This window comes from Eubalaena glacialis, chromosome 3, assembly GCF_028564815.1.
Source record: "Eubalaena glacialis isolate mEubGla1 chromosome 3, mEubGla1.1.hap2.+ XY, whole genome shotgun sequence".
In the NCBI taxonomy this organism is placed as follows: Eukaryota; Metazoa; Chordata; class Mammalia; order Artiodactyla; family Balaenidae; genus Eubalaena; species Eubalaena glacialis.
Window position 1 is genome coordinate 180,618,685 of NC_083718.1, and position 18,355 is coordinate 180,637,039.

Consider the following 18,355-nt stretch of genomic DNA (forward strand, 5'->3'; position numbering starts at 1 on the left):
TCAACAAAGTTCTGACCTTAGATTTTTCAGACCTCCTAGATAGTTTGAGCCACAAACCCCTGTGAGGGACAGCTTGTTATGAGTTCTCAGAGGAGATTTTTTTTTCCCCCTCTACTCAGTGCCGCATTTTGAGGGAAGACAATGTCCTTTCATTGATTTGCTTGGGGGAAAGGGAGAGTTATTTTTAGTTGACCCTTATACCAAAGATGTAGCTCTTTTGGGGTGCCAGATTTACACGTATGTGTATAGCAGGGTGGTTCCTGCCAGATTCTCCACCTTGGCAGATTTGGGGCTTTGTATCCAGCTCTCAGGTCCTGGCAGGTTATGGAAATGAAAGCGCGTGGCAAAAATTCGCCTCAGTGCTTTGCTAACCTCCCTGGGTTCCCGATTTTTCTTAATTTCTGGGGCTGTAGCTTTCTTTGCTAGTGTGGCAGTTCACTGATACCTTTTTATTCAGTATTTTAAATTGTTTTTAAGTGGAGGAGTGGAAAGTAGGTCAGGGGACATAGTCTGCTGTATTGCCAGACATGGAGGTCCTTCTGGTGCCATTTTCAGCTGTCGTGCTGAGCTGGTTTGTGACCTTGTCAACTGGACCCTTTTCAAGAGCGTTACATTACAGTACTTGCATATATGACTTGAAGTTTATCTCTTTCATTTATAGAGGGCAATCTACTTAACCTTTTAGAATGAAACTGAAAACTGTAACTTCCTTTTGATTTGACTGGAATACAGTTAGGATCATTATTTGACATTTTTGGGTACCTATTTTGGGCAAGAGGATGCAAGGTTATAATTCCCAGAGGGAGCAAGACGTGTGCACAGCTAACTGTGATGGTCTGTGTTGACTTGGGTATTAAGGCTTTCAAGTGGAATGTGGTCTGAGTATAAGAATCAGTCAGCTTCAGGTTTCCAGTTGAAATACTGATATTGCCACATAGGACATTTAAAGACTTGCTAGGCAGAAAGAATCTGTCAGTGACGGAACTTCATTTAAAGTCTCATCTTAGTTTCCGTGTGTGAAGCTCTTTCCTAACTGACTTGGCCACACTGATTTCTGGTAGGTACAGAATCGGAAACCAAGGCTTTCATGGCCGTGTGCATTGAGACAGCCAAGCGCTACAATCTGGATGACTACCGGACTCCTGTCTTCATCTTTGAGAGGCTCTGCAGCATCATCTATCCTGTAAGCATAAGCAGGGGTGCTTCCCGTGGCTCTCGGGGTGTCAGCATGAGCCATTTCTCCATGAAGCCTCTTGGTGATTCATTATAGTCGTGGGTAATCTTACCAGCGGTGGCCCGTTCAGGCAGTGTTTTAGGAAGCGCCGCACATAAAACAGAAGCAACCCCGTAATATTCCCGTTCCACCTGGGGGGAAATCTAAAGACCTTCCTTGGTCTCATTTTCTAGATTCAAAGTCAAAATCAATCTTTCTTTTTGAGCTAGGTCTAACCTCCCATTGCCCAAATCCTGGTATTAATCCAATATGCTGTGAAAGAAGCAACACTGAGCTAGGGCGTAAGGAAATTTTCACCCTCTTCCATCTTTCCCTGCCCACGTTTTGTGCACGCATGGATGCCTGTGTATTTGTTTCCGTAGCCCGAACTATATAGAAGCATGGTATGATCCAAAGATCCCCTCCTGTTACTGAGGAAGAATGAAGAACACCGGCATCGTCAGTTAATGATGAGAGATCAGTGGGGTTGGGTGTGCCTGAATATTGTATAATATAGAGAAGACCCTTTCCTTGACTGGAGGGTCACCAGGGACAAAGTCATCTGGCCCCAGATTGGTTGGCATCACATGAGACGAGCAGGAGGAGAGCCCTCTCTCCCCTCGTGTCACTAATCCAGCTTTCATGGGTCACTCCTCATCTGCTTATTTTGTTAGGCTTTCCCTTCTAATCTCCCCTTAAGTTTCAGAGAAGATGCTTGATATTTAAGGCTATTTGAATTATATTTGGAGTTTTTGAATCACCTCTGAGCTTCTTATCCTTTATGTCTTTAAATGTGTAAGGGGCTGGATGAGTTTGGTGTGTTTTCCTCAGAGTGCCCGTGAGCAAGGTAGCATGGTCTAAATCAAAAAAGGTCTCTGCCATCCCTATGCACGTATATTTATGCCATCCCTTCTGCTGCTTCCTTCTCTCTGTCCTTTAGGAGGAGAATGAAGTCACTGAGTTCTTTGTGACCCTGGAGAAGGATCCCCAACAAGAAGACTTCTTACAGGGCAGGATGCCTGGGAACCCGTACAGCAGCAATGAGCCAGGCATTGGGCCACTCATGAGGGATATAAAGAACAAGATTTGCCAGGACTGTGACCTGGTGGCTCTCCTGGAGGATGATAGTGGAATGGAGGTAACAAGCACAGGACACCACTGTCATGGTTAGGGTTCCTTTCCCTCAGGAGCTGATTAACACTGGGCCTCTGTAAATGCGGGCTAAGGATCTCCACCTACCTACCCCACCTGGTGTTCAGGGTAATTACCTGTAAAGGGCTCTGCCCACTGCCTGGCATGTGGTAAGCAAATGGTTGGTGACTGTTGCTTGTCATGGCGCAGGCTTTTATTGTTCTTATTGCTGTGGCAGAAGCTTCCCAGGGATTCCAAATTAATTAAGCTCCCTAAATACTGGCACTTTAGCCCCTGTGCAGATTTCTGGCCCTGTATCTGGTACCTTCTGTCTGACAACACTAGGGTCTGGCGTTATCGTATACATGGTGAAAAGCATGTTGGTGGAATAGAGAAAATTGTCTTCTTTGGTGCTGAGCTGAAATGGATTCAGGATAGGAGAAGGTCCTCAGCAGTTTTTTAACCTGGAGTCCATGGTTTGGGTTAAAGCTGTTTGTAACCCCTGAACTTGTGCACAAAATTCTGCGTGTTGCGCACACATGTGCATTTTTTAGAGAGGGAGAGTCGATAGGTCCCTGTCGCACAGACATTATGCCATAAAGCGCCCTTTGATCTTGAAATTTACTTGCCTTACAATTATTTCCAAATAACAGCCTCATTTTCTTTTCTGTTCAGCTTCTAGTGAACAATAAAATCATTAGTTTGGACCTTCCTGTGGCCGAGGTTTACAAGAAGGTCTGGTGTACCACGAATGAGGTATGTGCTTGTTTTCTTGCTTGGAGGTGTGGTTTGACTTGCAGGCTTGTGCTAGGAAGAGCCGTTGTTCATCGTCACTTGCCCAGCTGGTAGCAGCATGTAAGGACCTTTACTTCCCCTGTCGGTGTTGGTGTGGAGAAAACCGGTCACCTTGTCCTCCTTGTGAGGCAGCTTACTGGTGAGGGGAGAGGAGCTTCAGGAGGGGTGAGCGTTTCCTGGCCGTGCAGCCGGGCCGGGCAAAGTCTGAGGAAGCCCGGTGATGGGGAGGGCTTGCTGTCAAGAGTGGACACCTCTTGACTGAGATTAATCTCAACTATTATGGGCTTGCTCACTTTTCAGAACATCTTCCAGTATGGTGTCGAGGAGCGTAGTTTTTATTTTACTAGTTGGGAAATTGAGACTCAAAAGGCAGTTGTTCTGAAGGAGTGGAAAAGGGAAATGAAGGAAGCATGGCGCTGTGGTCCTTTTGGCCACCTCAGTACCATTTGTCCGCTTATAAAAGTCAGATATTCCACTTCCCCCCTCCCTCCTCTTTTATTAATCTCTCTCCTTTGTTCCTTCCTTTCCGATCTCATTGTCTCCTTCCTCTCCATTTCTTTCTCTCCTTCCCTTCTCTCTGTTAGGGGGATTTTTAATAAATGAATCAACTAAGTAATTGAATTACGGCAAACTAGTGTACCAGTGAAGCACAGTGAACTTTTCTATACTTAGTCCCAAATATTTCTGTAGGGTTTAAGAAACTAAATTGGTAGTGTACTATTAGTACATTTTGGCCTTCAATTTGTTACATATTTTTGCTCCCCTCTTTTTTGTTCTCCCACTGTGCTGGGAATCCTGGTCAGTGTGTGTTGTTGGTCTACTGCCAGTTGGGTAGATAACGGCACTGTTGGCAGAGGGACACACAGAAGACTCCTCCTTCCACTGCATCTTGTCACTGACATTTTAACATCAAAACAACCATACAGATTTAATCCCTGATGCACCTAAAACATTAAGACCAAGCTTCTCTGGGCGCCCTTGTAAATGGTGGTATGGAACCCAAAGAATATACATCGTCAGCCTCCCCTTTTGAACCAAGAGGCAAGAAGTTGGCGATCATTTGTCCCTCCCATTAATGTGCTTAATCCACCAAGGGGTTCTTCTGGCAAAGTCCAGAGTTTGTGGCACCTTTTTATTCCGGGCCTTCATCAGCTTCCCTTTTTACTTTATCCCCCATTTCCCTGATAAGCAGCCCATCTCTTCAGCTACAGACAAGGGTCTGTTTTCTGTGTCTCTCTCTTTCTGTCCGTGGTCTAAGGCTGTCCCCTCTCTTAGTCCCCAGTGGGCTTCCACAGCTGGAAATGCTCTGGGACCTGGCCTGACAGGTTCTCTCCCTCCAGGGTTTCGTCTCCTGAAGCTGAGCATGGCTTAGAGGCAGGCAGCTTGAATTAGTATGGTACCTGCTCTCCCACTTAATTTGCTAGAATGTGACTTTAAGCCTCCGTTTCTCACCTCCAAAATGAGGATAATACTACGTGCGCTAGAGTGCCTAAGCTGGTACCTGGCGGAGAGTGAAGTCTCATGATCCTCCAGTTTAGGAAAGTTGCTGGAATCTTCTAATTTACAAGACTTATTTCTGGTCATTCTCTCAGGTTGTAGGTTTAGCTTGAGGACATTTGGATGAATCCTCTCCTTGCTGTGGGGTTATATGAAGACCTCAGGATCTCCCTAGGCAAAGATTGGTGTATTCTGTTTTCTTGCTTTTGATTCCTGAGACTTGAATCGCAGCCCTTTGATCTAATTGACTTCCCTCGTCCTGATCCCTTGAGTAGTGGTCCCTATTGATTAGAGAGACTTTATACTCCTGAAGGAGGCACAGGCTTGGAAACAGAACTGGGCTTATAGCTGGATAACTTTGAACAAGCTGCGTAACCTTGTATAAAAGGATAGTATTAAGTGCCTAATTAGCATAGGGCTTAGCGCAGAGTAAAAACAATAAATACTAGTTGTTGTAGTTATTACATAGTTTTAATGAAATTAAGTGAGGTAGTGTCTGTAAAATGCTTCACACAATTCCTGGCCTGTAGTAGACCTTAAATAAAATGAGCTTGCTTTCCACTAAGTGAATTGTAGTGCATATGGATTCTAGATTTTGTGGTTAAGACCCTGCAGAGAAATAGAAGTTGTCCACACCGCTGAAGCATTAAGCAAGACCAGGTGTCGAGTCCTTTGCATTTTCTGGGCCTGTTCACAAGCACATTTCTCCAACTCTGTCTGCTCAGGGAGAGCCCATGAGGATTGTTTACCGGATGCGGGGGCTGCTGGGCGACGCTACCGAGGAGTTTATCGAGTCCCTGGACTCCACCACGGGTACGGCCCTTCCCACAGATGCCGCTGCACGTTGGGTTTGAGGACTGGGAGCGCTGAGCAGCAGTTCACGTCCTGGGGCTTGGGGGCAGTCTGGGCAAATGCTCTCTCGTAATTCTGTTCAGAATTGAGGGGGGATTACTCCTCTGGCTGAGGAAAAACGCGGTTATCAGTGGCCCCGTTCAGATACCTCTGGGGCCGTGGCGGGGCTGGGGGAAGTGCCGCGAGCAACAAACGAGTGTTCAGGGCCTCTTGTTTAGGGTTTTTGTTTTTGTTTTTTTCTTTAGTGGTTGTAGTGCTTGTATTTTCACATATTTGAGTAAACAATTTTAAGTGACTTGAAACTTTAAAAAAAGTTACTAGGAGTGAGACAGTGAAGTTTGATATCCAATACTGACCCCTTTTATTGGCTACGTTCTTTAGTGGAGATACGGAAAAGGAAAGTAGCCACCGGCCTGGACGAGGGCTGTGCTTTATTCCCGTCTTCACCTCCATTTTTGCTTGGCTTCCCTTCTCTCCCAGACGAAGAAGAAGATGAAGAAGAAGTGTATAAGATGGCTGGCGTGATGGCCCAGTGTGAGGGCCTGGAATGCATGCTTAACAGACTGGCAGGGATCAAAGACTTCAAGCAGGGACGCCACCTTCTAACGGTGAGTCGGAGGCAGCAAGGTGGGAGAGGCCCTCATGGACAGAAGCTTGTGACCCCTGCCATTTAACCCTAGGCGGCAGCATGGTGCCGTGGACCAGTGCAAGCCAGTGAAGGACCTGACAGCTTCCTTGGCCCTCTCTACACTTTAGGCTCCCTCCCCCACTCCCCTCTTCCCTGCCGACTCCTCCCGAAAAACCAGTGTGATAGCAAGCCTTCTGCTATATTTCTTTAGTCACCTGTGGAACCAATGTCTAATTGTCTTTCCCCAGAAAACTGCACTTGCGTCAATTATTATTATTACTGCTTTTTAAAATGGATTTTGTAAGTAACTCTTTAATTTTTTGTAGGATTTTGTTTGGTTATTCATCCAGCTATCTCATTAGGGAAGAGTAGAGGGTTCTAAAGGCACCATACATATTACACTATTGTTTTCACCTCCAGGGAGCATGAGAACATACATCATTGTACCCATGTTTTCAATGAACTACATGGTTCTGAGCTCCCATGGGCCATGAGCTTTGGGATCTTTCTGTTTACTGTTATTAGTTCAGAGTCTGAGTTAGTACTGGCACTTGCCCCAAGACAACAGAGCATCACCTATTCCACGAGGAATTAGTGTCCCTGCCATAGTTTTAGAGACGGCAGAGATATATATACCCAGCCCACGGAGCTACTGCTGGAGAACATTGCTGTTGAGATGCAAGCCTGACAGGAGAGCCCAGCCACCGTATCATGTCTTCTTAAGGAAACTTCGCTGTCCTCTGTATTTCAGCAGGAGTATCTGCTGATCGTACACGACCCCTCTTGGACATTTCCTTCCTGCTTGTCCCCACGTCTTCACTCTCAGATGGTCTCATGGGTTTTGACTGGCTTTTCTTGTCAGGTGCTGCTGAAATTATTCAGTTACTGCGTGAAGGTGAAAGTCAACCGGCAACAGCTGGTCAAGCTGGAAATGAACACTTTGAATGTCATGCTGGGGACTCTCAACCTGGTAAAGAGTGTGGGCTGCAAAAGACAAAGAATGAGCCTCGGTGGGGGAAGTCCTGGGTGGGGGAAAGACATCTCACTTCTGGGCTCAAATGAAATGGATTTGTGGCCTTTTCAAGCCCTTCATCTGTCTAACTGATGGGCACAGAGGCTTGAATTATTCAGGCTGTTCCTTATTCTCCTGCTGGCTCACCCCGTGCTGCTGCCATGACACCCAAGAGCTTCCTTGTTTCTTTCCTGAATTCAGATCAGAAGCAAGAGGAAGTTAGTCCCTACACCAGTCCAGACTGCACCCCAATGGGAAAGTAGTGCCACTCACCTCAGGGCAACCAGAAAGGAACCAAAACGTCGTTTTCACTGTCCTCAGAAACCCACACACTGCCTGCCTCTCCATGCATGTACGTGCACTCACACAAACACACGCACAGAATTTCCAGAATGTAAGGCCACGAAGAACATCCTTGAGGAGCAGATCCCATGAGCAGTGAGTGGTTATGGTCTATCCCTAGAGTGACTGGGCCTCCTTCTCCTGCAGGCCCTGGTAGCTGAGCAAGAAAGCAAGGACAGTGGTGGTGCGGCTGTGGCCGAGCAGGTGCTTAGCATTATGGAGATCATTCTGGATGAGTCCAATGCTGAGCCCCTGAGTGAGGACAAGGTGAGTGGAGCCCAGTCTGTCCACCCGCAGACATCGTCTCATTGCCAGCCACTGGCTTGTTTGTGTCTAGCTGTGTCAACCAAGAATGATTGAACCTGCCCAGCTCACGGTGACATCATTACGTTAAAGCCTGAAATCTGGATTCAGAGGAAACAAAGCTGGCTGTTCCAGTTGATAGACAAGGCCCTTAGTCCAACCCCTCAATTCTCAGTTGAGGAAGCTCCAAGCCCAGAGAGATGAAGTGAGCTGTTCGATATCATATAGTCGGTTACTGTACAGTTGGAGGCCTGGAACTCAGGTCTGCAGCTCCCAGTTCAGTTTCTCTCCACTCAGCACACCCATGCAGTCCTCTGTTCCTGTTGGTGTTGATGGTTTGGCTAGAGATACGACCAAATGAATACCAGGCAGCCTGCATTCTCTTGGGGGAGGGGAAGATTGTGTTGGTATATTTTGACCACCTGAGACTATTAACAGAGCCACCGCAGAAACTTAGAAACTAATTTATGAGGTAGAACTCACATTGTTGATTATTCCCCAGGAAGTGCTGAGACACTGTTCTTCTAGGGCTGCTTCTGATGGCTCTGATGGAAATGGATGACCTTTAAGGGCCAGATGTTGGCTGCAGCCGAAGTCCCGACCTTATTAGTGGGCCTCCCGTCCTCTCTCTTACTGCAGGGCAACCTCCTCCTGACGGGTGACAAAGATCAACTCGTGATGCTCTTGGACCAGATCAATAGCACCTTTGTTCGCTCCAACCCTAGCGTGCTCCAGGGCCTGCTTCGCATCATCCCATACCTTTCCTTTGGGGAGGTGGAGAAAATGCAGATCTTGGTGGAGCGGTTCAAACCATACTGCAGCTTTGATAAGTATGTTGCTTAGATTTCAGACAGCTAAACGAGAGTCCCCGTGAAAACCCTGAACTAGTTCTGTGAGACTAAGGAAGAATCACCTGAGTTTCTATTAGATTTTTGTGTGCTAGTCTGGCCTTTAAGGGGCTTGGTCTAACTGGGGAGGCAAAAAGTAAAATACATTGTGTTCAAGTAGCACGTGGTGAGGCAGAGAAGGAGAAGTGGTTGGTGACGTGGGAAGGGGATATGACAAGCTGGAGGGAGTCACGTGTGCAAAAGCATGAAAATGCAAGAGGGGGTTGGGAGTTAGGGGAGCGTGGCAGGAGGCAGATGAGAAAGGTCTTTATGTTATGCTCAGGAGTTTAGACTTGATCCTATAGGCCACTGAAGATTGTCAACCAGGAAAAGTACGTGATCAGCTTTTGTTCCTCCTTTCACACACTCAGGGTCTTTGCTCTTTCCTCCTAGGTATGATGAAGATCACAGTGGCGACGATAAAGTCTTCCTGGACTGCTTCTGTAAGATCGCAGCTGGCATCAAGAACAACAGCAATGGGCATCAGCTGAAGGATCTGATTCTCCAGAAGGGAATCACCCAGAATGCACTTGACTATATGAAAAAGCACATTCCCAGTGCCAAGAAGTAAGCAGCACCTCTGTCAGAGGGGCTGCTTTCCTTCCCCTCTTTCTGGTTCCTTTTCTCCTTCATCATCTTGGCATCCCTCTGCCTCCCTCCCCTTCTGGAAACTATCAAGGTGACCAGGCAGCCCTTGGGGCTGTGGGAAAGGATGGCAGTTTGTTGGTTTCTGTTCCAAGGACTCACTTCTATCTGGTTTCTCAGCTGAGTTGGGTGGTCCTTTGTGATTCTTTATGGTACGCTTGTAGGGTCACATCTAAACAAGCCAGAATCAACAGCCGGTTTCTAGGTGGCCTTTGCTTCTCTGGCCTGCTCATAAGCCTCTCTCTGCTTTGCAGTTTGGATGCTGACATCTGGAAAAAGTTTTTGTCTCGCCCAGCCCTGCCGTTTATTTTGAGACTTCTTCGGGGGCTGGCCATCCAGCACCCTGCCACCCAGGTGAGTAACCAGCATGCACGTGGGCCTTATTCTGGAGCAGGACACGTCATGTGAGGGAACCACACACACCCTCTCTCCTCGTCTGCCACGACTGAGTGAAGGTAACCACCTTGATTAGCCTTGAGATGGGAGTTGCCCTATTATATAAGACTCCCAGGGTAGAAGGACTGTCAGAAGTCATCTGGTTCATCTCTCTGTGTGCAGAAAGGATTAAGTTACATTTGTGATTTCCTCATTCAACTGATTCTTATGTGGGGCTTCTTTATCTCACGGCTTAGCTGAGCAGCAGTTGTGAGGGTGTGGCTGGCCAGAGGGTAAAAGAGTTTCGATTTCTGGCCGTAGTCCCTGGGACATTTGTAATGCCATCACTACCATTTCCTGCTCTGCCCCAGGCAGCCGAAAACTTGGTTCTCAGGGAGGCCCAACCCTGTCTGCTGTGTTGCTCGTTCCTGATAGTCACTGGGCTGAGGTATCTGTTACTCTCACAAACCCTAACTGGCCCAGACAGGTGGCCAGTCTGGATTTGTTTTTTTAATTAAATTTTTTATTTTGAGATTATTGTAGATTTACACGCAGTTGTTAAGCAATAATACAGAGACGTCGTGCGTACCCATTACTTAGTTTCTCTCAATGGGAACACCTTGCAAAACTATAGGAAATTATCACAACCAGGATATTGACGTCCATGCAGTCAAGATTCGGGACCGTTTCCTTACCGCAGGGATCCCTCTTCTTGTCCTTTTTATTTATTTATTTATTTATTTTTGGGGCTGCGTTGGGTCTTCTTTGCTGCGCGCAGGCTTTTTCTAGTTGCGGCGAGCGGGGGCTACTCTTCGTTGCGGTGCGCGGGCTTCTCATTGCGGTGGCTTCTCTTGTTGCGGAGCACGGGCTCTAGGCGTGCAGGCTTCAGTAGTTGTGGTGCGTGGGCTCAGTAGTTGTGGCTTGCGGCCTCTAGAGCGCAGGCTCAGTAGTTGTGGCACACGGGCTTAGTTGCTCCGCGGCATGTGGGATCTTCCCGGACCAGGGCTCGAACCCGTGTCCCCTGCTTTGGCAGGCAGATCCTTAACCGTTGTGCCACCAGGGAAGTCCCTATCCTTTTATAGCCACATCCACCTGCCCTGGCAACCACTGATCTGTTTTCCATCTGTGTAATTTTGTCCTGTCAAGAATATTGTATACTAAATGGAATCATAAAGCATGTAACCTTTGGGGATTGGCTTTGTTCACTCAGCATAATTTTTTGGCGGTTTGTCCTGGTCGTTGTCTATATTAGTCGTTTGTTCCTTCTTACTGCTGAGAAGTGTCCACGGCGGGGGTTCACCGTGACCCGTTTAACCATCACCCATTAAAGGGCGTCTGGGTTGTTGCCATTTTGAGGCTGCTGTGAATAAAGCGGCTGTGAATGTTCACGTGCAGGTTTTTGTGTGAGTAAGTTTCCATTTCTTTGGGGTAAATGCCCAAGACTGCAGTCACTGGCTTGTGTAGTAGTTGCATTATTTTGTTTTACAAGAAACTGCCAAACTGTTTTCTAGAGTAGCTGCACCACTTTACATTCCCATTGGCAGGGTGTGAGTGGTCCGCTTTATCTGCATCCTCGCCAGCATTTGGTGGTGTTTCAGCCATGCTGATAGACGTAGAGTGATGTCTCGTGGTTTTAATTTGTTTTCTCTAATGGATAATGACACTCACTGCACATCTTTTCATGTCTTTCATCTGTCTGTCTGCTTCAGTGAAATGTATGTCCATATTTTTTGCCCATTTTCTAGTAGTAGTGTTTGTTTTTTCAATGTTGAGTTTTGAGAGTCCTCGGGGCTGCATTTTTTGGTGGTTGTTTAGAGCCGTCTATCTTGAGTATAGTTCCACGTTCTCATTTAGTGATCTGTTCTGATAACTCATTCCAAAAATGTGGTTAATTGGCTACAGTAAAGGTTCTTCCATATGTCTCACTCAGATAACTGTAGTTCTCAACTTTTGTTCAGTTCAGTGGAAATAGTCATAATTACTACATCTTATGGATAATTCTTCCTACATAAGAGTTTTCACTTTTTTTTTTCCCCCATCCTTGTAACATCTTTATTTTGAATGTGGATAAATCAAGGGACAGAATTGTCATTTGGCCAGTGGCAACACATTGACCTGAGAACTCAGGTCAGTGGATTCCATGCTTATTCTTAGTTACTAAATGGAATTCTTTTTTAAAAACAAGGCTTCATCTAGTTAGATACTTGGCATTCATACTTCTGATCATTCACTTCTCTTTTAGCACGTGTTTGTTGGCATTCATACTTGGCATTCCTACTTCTGACCATTCACTTCTCTTTTAGCACGTATTTGTGTAGTGCCTGTCGTGTACCTGTGCTGCGCTAGGTTGAGGCAACGTTGGCAGATGAGACAGTCACAGCTCCCTCTGGGAGCTTACTGTCTGGTGGAAGATAGAGCCGAGGACATAGTGATAACAGAGCAGGGGGTAAATGCAGTGTGGAAGGGGTCAAAGGGAAGGGGATTTCTGAGAGGAGAATAGGGTGCCCGCAGAGGCTCAGAGGTGAGAGAGCTTAAAGCATTCCAGGAATTGAAAGCAGTTGCATTGGAGGTAAGACATGGCAAGAGCTGGCACTGGAGATGTAAGCGTGGGTCCACATCACGTGCCCCACAGAGAAGAGCGTGGATTGTCTCCTGAGGGTAGTGCCCCTGGCCGTACCCTAGAGGATGAATTGCATGGAGGTGACAAGGGAGGTGGGAAGAACAGTTGGCAGGCTTTTATTGTGATCTAGGTGAGAGGCCATGGCGGCTGAACTCCAGTTAGCGAGGTGGACAGTGAATGGATTCGACAGAGATCCGGGAGGTGGAATAAATGGGATTTGGAGATTGATGGCACGCGGGCACTGAAGAAGCTGGGTGAAGCAAGAACTCCGTTCCGTATCTGGACTGAGTGACGGGAGTGGTGGTGCCATTGAAAGAGATGGGGAACTAGGAGGTTTGGGAGTGAGTGAGGGGGAGGAGAGTCTGTGATGTTAGATTATTAGTGTGTGGTCTGTCCTCCTAACTAGAGTGTAAGCCTCAGGAGGGTGGGAGCTTCACACGCACGTGTACACACACGTGCACACAGTAAACAGCCCGAATGTTAAGTCTGGGGGACCCGTGGAATATTCAGTAGGCAGTTGAACTACGAGTTCAGCGTTGAGGAGCATGAGACGAGAGATAGCCTGTCATTTTGCTGAGGTATGAAGTGGACGCGTACCTGCTGTGAAAATAGATCTATGAGCTAGTGAGTGACCTGAGCTGAGTGCTGAGCTTTCACATTGCAAGTTGGCTTTGTTGTTTTCGATTTATTGTCAACTGTGTGGTAACTGGCATCAGCTCACCAGTGATGGGGTGGTGCGGATTTCGCAATGAGCTCCCCTGGAGAGCTTTTGCAGATTTCCCCTGCCTTCAGTGTTGTGATGTTCTCCCGCCCCTGTGGATAGTGTGGTGCTGTCGTGTAGCAGCTGCCAGCATTTTTAAGCACAGGAGGTTTTTGTTTACACCTATTTCTTTCTCAGTTTTTTCTTATCCCCACTTCCACGTGTAGTTGTACGTCTAGAATCCCTAGGTTGAGAAAACTGCTGTGCTCCTGGGTTTGGTGGATGCAGATGAAGAACTTAGCACAGCCCCCGTGAACATCAAGGGCCTTCTTTGCTTGGTGTGGTTGCTGAGTTCACCACTGAGGCCTCATCAGGTGCTGCTTCTCCAGGGACTCTTATCTGCGCCCCTCTCACTTTCACTGTGCTGAGTGCTTTACATATGGCATCTGATTTAATCATCATGGCGGCCCTGGCCTGCCCCCATTTTATAGACAGGGTTATGGAGACTGAAGAGCGTGGTGACTAGTCAGAGGTTGGTGGCAGAGCCTAACCTCCTCCATTTGTCCAAATCTCTTGAAGTGTAAAATCAGAGGATCTGATTGAAACCAAGCAGATGACATGAGATTGTGCACATTTTTTAAAGCTTTAAGCTCCTGAGAAGAACACTGGTTTACATAATTGGAGGCCTTCATCTCTCTGGTCCCTTCCTGACAGGTTCTGATCGGAACCGACTCCATCACAAACCTGCATAAACTGGAGCAGGTGTCCAGCGATGAGGGCATTGGGACCCTGGCAGAGAACCTGCTGGAGGCGCTGCGGGAACACCCTGATGTAAACAAGAAGATAGACGCGGCCCGCAGGGAGACCCGGGCCGAGAAGAAGCGCATGGCCATGGCCATGAGGCAGAAGGCTCTGGGCACACTGGGCATGACGGTACAGCCACGCCTGGGTCCCCGCATTCTTGCCTACCCTGTGGCACAGTCATCTGTGCTCTGGGGTTTCAGAGCTGGGGTTGGGGATGGTGAAGGTGAAGGCTGTGGGCAGGGGGTCGGTGTACTGGGCACCGCGCTAGATGCTTCACTTTCTTTCATCTTCCCGATAACCCTTAGATATGTGACTATCATTGTTCTGCTATACGGATGAGGCTCAGAGGTTAAATGACTTAACAAGTTCGCAGAAGCATTAAAAATGGTGATAATCATTGTTTATCAAGGATTTACTATATGCCAGGCACTGTGCTTAGGCAGCTTCCTTGTAAGATTGTATTTAAGCCCTCATGTGCTTCTAAGAGGTTGATTTTATACCCATTTTTCAGATGAACTAATTGAGGCTGAGAGGTGAAGTAAATCGGCCAAGGCACATAACTAATAAGTGGCTGACAGGCATTTGAACCTGGGTCTGTTGGACAAGAAGGGCTCTGTGCTCTTCACACTGTCCTACCTTGGAGGAGGCAGAGGTCCTATGAGAGCCTTCTCCAGACCAGCGAACTTGAGCGTCAGCAGTTTTAAAACTCCCATGGGAACAGTAAATGAATCATGCTGCAACAGCCCTTGGCAGCCGAGAGTTGGTCTTGCTGGCACAGAGAAAGGGGGCTTCTTTGTTGGCAAGTGGCAACTTGCCAGGGTTCTAGCTGGATGGTTTCCTCTGCTTCAGTGGTTCCTGTAGGAAGAGAATAGCAGGAGAATCTGGGTCTTTACCCTCATTAGAAGCCAACTAAAGAGATTTCCTTTCAGTGCAGCAGTCCTTTTCATGTATGTGGAAGGTCAGCCCTGTGCCTGCATGTCCCCAAGCTGCAGTGGGAGGGTGCGTGGAAATTCCCGTCTGACATGCCACCTGGGGTTCCCCTTGCAGACCAATGAGAAGGGCCAGGTCGTGACCAAGACAGCACTCCTGAAGCAGATGGAGGAGCTGATTGAGGAGCCGGGCCTCACGTGCTGCATCTGCAGGGAGGGGTACAAGTTCCAGGTACGGCTGCAGGCTTGCGGTCAGTCCCAAGGGCCCAGTGGCCTCCCTCGCCTGAGGCCTTTTTGTTCTTAGGCCAGAGTCAAGGCTCGTATCTTAGGGCCAGCTGTCCTCTCTAAAGGTGGGAAGGCAGACTGATCTGAACGGTAGTCTTCATCGTCATCAACAGCTACCACTCACTGGGTCCCTTCTGTGTGCCAGGCCCTGTGCCCAGAGCCTTTATGTAAACTGGGTAATTTTATCTTTAAACCTGTAAAAAGCCCTAATTTATGGATGAGAAAACAAAGTTCATGTAGCAGAGCCAGAGTTCTAGCCCAGGCTTTTCTGACTTCAGACCTGGGGCTTTTAAAAACACATCATGCTGCTTCCATATTCAGATAACCTAGGGAGAAGGTCAGGACCTTGGCTTTCTGGGCTCCACCAAACTCGATTTAACACCCAAAAGGAGCAGAACAGCAAGTGACCAGTTTGCTCCCCTAAAGGCCTAAAAGGCATCCCTCTTCCTCTCCAGCTTGAATTTATTACTTAGCACCCAAGCCTGTTGAAGGGCCACTACCCTGGGCCACAAGCCCTACAAGTCCTGCTGTGACACAGGCTCCTTGGAGCTTTCTGGTCAGTTGTGAAAAACAAGTGACTTAACAAGAAGGCACTTTATTCTTCATTTTCAGATAAAAGAAGCAAAAAGGAAGGGACCGTTCAGGCTCGCATTTCTGCCCTTCTGTCTCGCAGCATCCACTTTATTCCAGTTGCTCCCCACAACCCTCATTTCACTGGGGCTCTGCCCAGCCAAGTGCTTAACCAGGAGACTGAGGGGCTCACCATCACCCCCTTTCCTGAATGCATCCCTTCCTAGGATCGTAGACCCTCGGGGCCCCTCTGCTCTGCTTCACCTCCTTTCACAGCCTGCCTTGGAGTTTCACCTCTCCTCCTTTTTATGTTATCTTTGCAGCCCACCAAGGTCCTGGGCATTTATACCTTCACCAAGCGGGTAGCCTTAGAGGAGATGGAGAACAAGCCCCGGAAACAGCAGGGCTACAGCACCGTGTCCCACTTCAACATCGTGCACTACGATTGCCACCTGGCTGCCGTCAGGTGGGCCTGGCTCTTGCGGGGTGGCTCCTTCCTTAGGCCTCCCCTTGCATGTGCTTCAGTTCTAGCCCTGTGCGACTTCAGGGGAGTGGGCAGCTCGCCAGAGGCCCTGGACTGGGAGGGGGTGGGACTGCCACTCCTGAGGCTTTAATTCTGCTCCTTAGGCTCTGTGAAGTATGGTGTCCTACCTTCAGCCATACAGGCCCAAGTGCCATTCCTGCCATATGATCTGGAAAAGACACTTGGCTTTTGGCCCAAGGCTGGTGAGAGCAGCCTTGCTTACTGGAGGCGGTGAAGCCGGCATTTACCATCGTGGTTACAAACGGCTGCTCCTCTCTGTAGAGTCAGGCACACGGGCCAGCACTTCCTTAGTGTCAGCAAACCCTCCTCCACCCCCGCGCCCAGGCACGGGGGCACCCCAGGTGCCTGGTTGCCAGATTAATTCCAGCAGTCACTTGTCCCTGCTCTCCTCCCAATCCAGGCTGGCTCGAGGCCGGGAAGAGTGGGAAAGTGCCGCCCTTCAGAACGCCAACACTAAGTGCAACGGGCTCCTTCCCGTCTGGGGGCCCCATGTCCCTGAGTCAGCTTTTGCCACCTGTCTGGCAAGGTGAGTGTGGAGCATCTTGCATGGTAGAAAAGAGAGGATTCCCAGGAGATGGGGGAAGATCAGCTGTCAGCCTGGCCCCGGGGAAGCCATCTCCTGTCACCTTCATCAGGAATCCATGTCTGTCTTTGCTTCCTGACAGGGGAGCCCGTCCGGAAGAGAGGGGACTCTGCTGGGAGAAGCCAGCACCCTCAGCGTCTGGGGCCCCAGGTGGAATCTCTGGTTATCTGCTACCTCTCCTCCTTTGCTGATCTTAGGACACAAAACACAGGACCCCTGACTTGGTCCTCGAGGCCAAAATTTCCCAGAGTTCACTTCTATTTCTCTGAGGTTTAAATAATGAAAATAGCTTGATGGCATGGGGAATATCGGGCTCCTTTCAAAGCCTCCCTTGTCCTAAAATCCAGAGTAGAGTAGCGAAACCTTCTGTGAGGTCCTCATCTCTTGCAGATGCCTTGTGCAGTGGTGCCCCACCCCAAGTCCTATTGTAAAGCTCAGGGATGAAAAGGTACTTACCATAAACCAGGCACTTGGCAATAATAATGATGAAAGTCATGTTGGGCAGCATGTTGAACTGCTTACCGTGTGTTGTTATTATACACATTCTACAGATGAAGAAACTGAGGCACAGACTTAATCAGGGGCAGAGTCCAGGTGGTTGGTGATGTACATTGACATAGGAAAACCTTTTATTTGGAGGTTGAGGAGATGATTCGTATGGATAGATCACCTTGTCAGTCAAAATGAATAAGTTCTACATTTCTTCTCCCAAAATGCACTTCCAGATGTGGTCACAATATGTCCTATGACATTAGTCCATCAAGAAATGCCCCCCCTCCGCCCCCCGCCCCCCGCCCCCAAACCGGCGCGTTCTCCTCAAAGCTTGGAGAGCATCGTGTTCAGTCACAGCAGAAACAAAAGTGTGCTCTGCTCTTGTCTTCCCCGCAGCCCAGCCCTTGTCCTTGACTCCCCCTTTCATTCTCTGTCCGTCTGTGTAACCTTCACAGCCATCAGGCCGAAGGGGGGCTCTGCCTTCCCAGCTGGGTCTTCACCAGGGAGCTTGCTTCCACTTCACCACCTGTTCTCTTCTCCCAGGCACAACACTTACCTCCAGGAGTGCACGGGCCAGCGGGAGCCCACGTACCAGCTCAACATCCACGACATCAAGCTGCTGTTCCTGCGCTTCGCCATGGAGCAGTCCTTCAGCGCGGACACTGGAGGAGGCGGCCGGGAGAGCAACATCCACCTGATCCCGTACATCATCCACACTGTGCTTTACGTCCTGAACACGTCAGTACCGCGCGTCTCGGGGCAGCACTGGCTGACCCACCCCGTGTTCCTCTGCCCAACAAGCTCTCCCGGCTTTTCTGTAGCCGCTCTAGTTAGTTCTAGCACGAATGTCTGGCCCCAGGCAGCCTTTACCGAAGTAGGAATGTTCATCTGCGCCTCTTTGGAATCACACAGAATAAAGAGCACGGTGGCTTCCTTTTCCAAAACTGTCTCATCTACCAGCACGGGCAGCCAAGGGCTGCCTCCTTGGACTGACCTTCAGCCCAGAGGGGAGCAGGAAGCGGGAGAGGCTAGATCATCAAAGCTTCTACTTCAGTGTAGCTGCTACTTGCAAGACTGTTCCCTTGGATGGGGGAGGCCATGGGTCAGGGCTGCACACAGTCACTGTCTAAGGCACACAGGCTGTTCCA

The 18,355-nt window shown here is 48.6% G+C and overlaps 1 protein-coding gene across 8 annotated transcripts in view; it reads left to right on the forward strand.

Moving 5' to 3' along the window:
• Positions 1-18,355, forward strand: part of UBR4 (ubiquitin protein ligase E3 component n-recognin 4) — a 126,303-nt gene that overhangs the window by 98,405 nt on the left and 9,543 nt on the right. For all 8 annotated transcript variants that reach the window (XM_061184842.1, XM_061184844.1, XM_061184845.1 and 5 more), the window contains 15 exons: positions 1,062-1,183; positions 2,154-2,351; positions 3,020-3,100; positions 5,362-5,449; positions 5,969-6,096; positions 6,979-7,086; positions 7,618-7,737; positions 8,413-8,603; positions 9,054-9,227; positions 9,560-9,659; positions 13,715-13,933; positions 14,852-14,965; positions 15,912-16,054; positions 16,533-16,658; positions 17,751-17,945. In XM_061184842.1, coding sequence (XP_061040825.1) covers positions 1,062-1,183; positions 2,154-2,351; positions 3,020-3,100; positions 5,362-5,449; positions 5,969-6,096; positions 6,979-7,086; positions 7,618-7,737; positions 8,413-8,603; positions 9,054-9,227; positions 9,560-9,659; positions 13,715-13,933; positions 14,852-14,965; positions 15,912-16,054; positions 16,533-16,658; positions 17,751-17,945 — 2,107 coding nt within the window. The remainder of the gene's footprint in view (positions 1-1,061; positions 1,184-2,153; positions 2,352-3,019; positions 3,101-5,361; positions 5,450-5,968; positions 6,097-6,978; positions 7,087-7,617; positions 7,738-8,412; positions 8,604-9,053; positions 9,228-9,559; positions 9,660-13,714; positions 13,934-14,851; positions 14,966-15,911; positions 16,055-16,532; positions 16,659-17,750; positions 17,946-18,355) is intronic.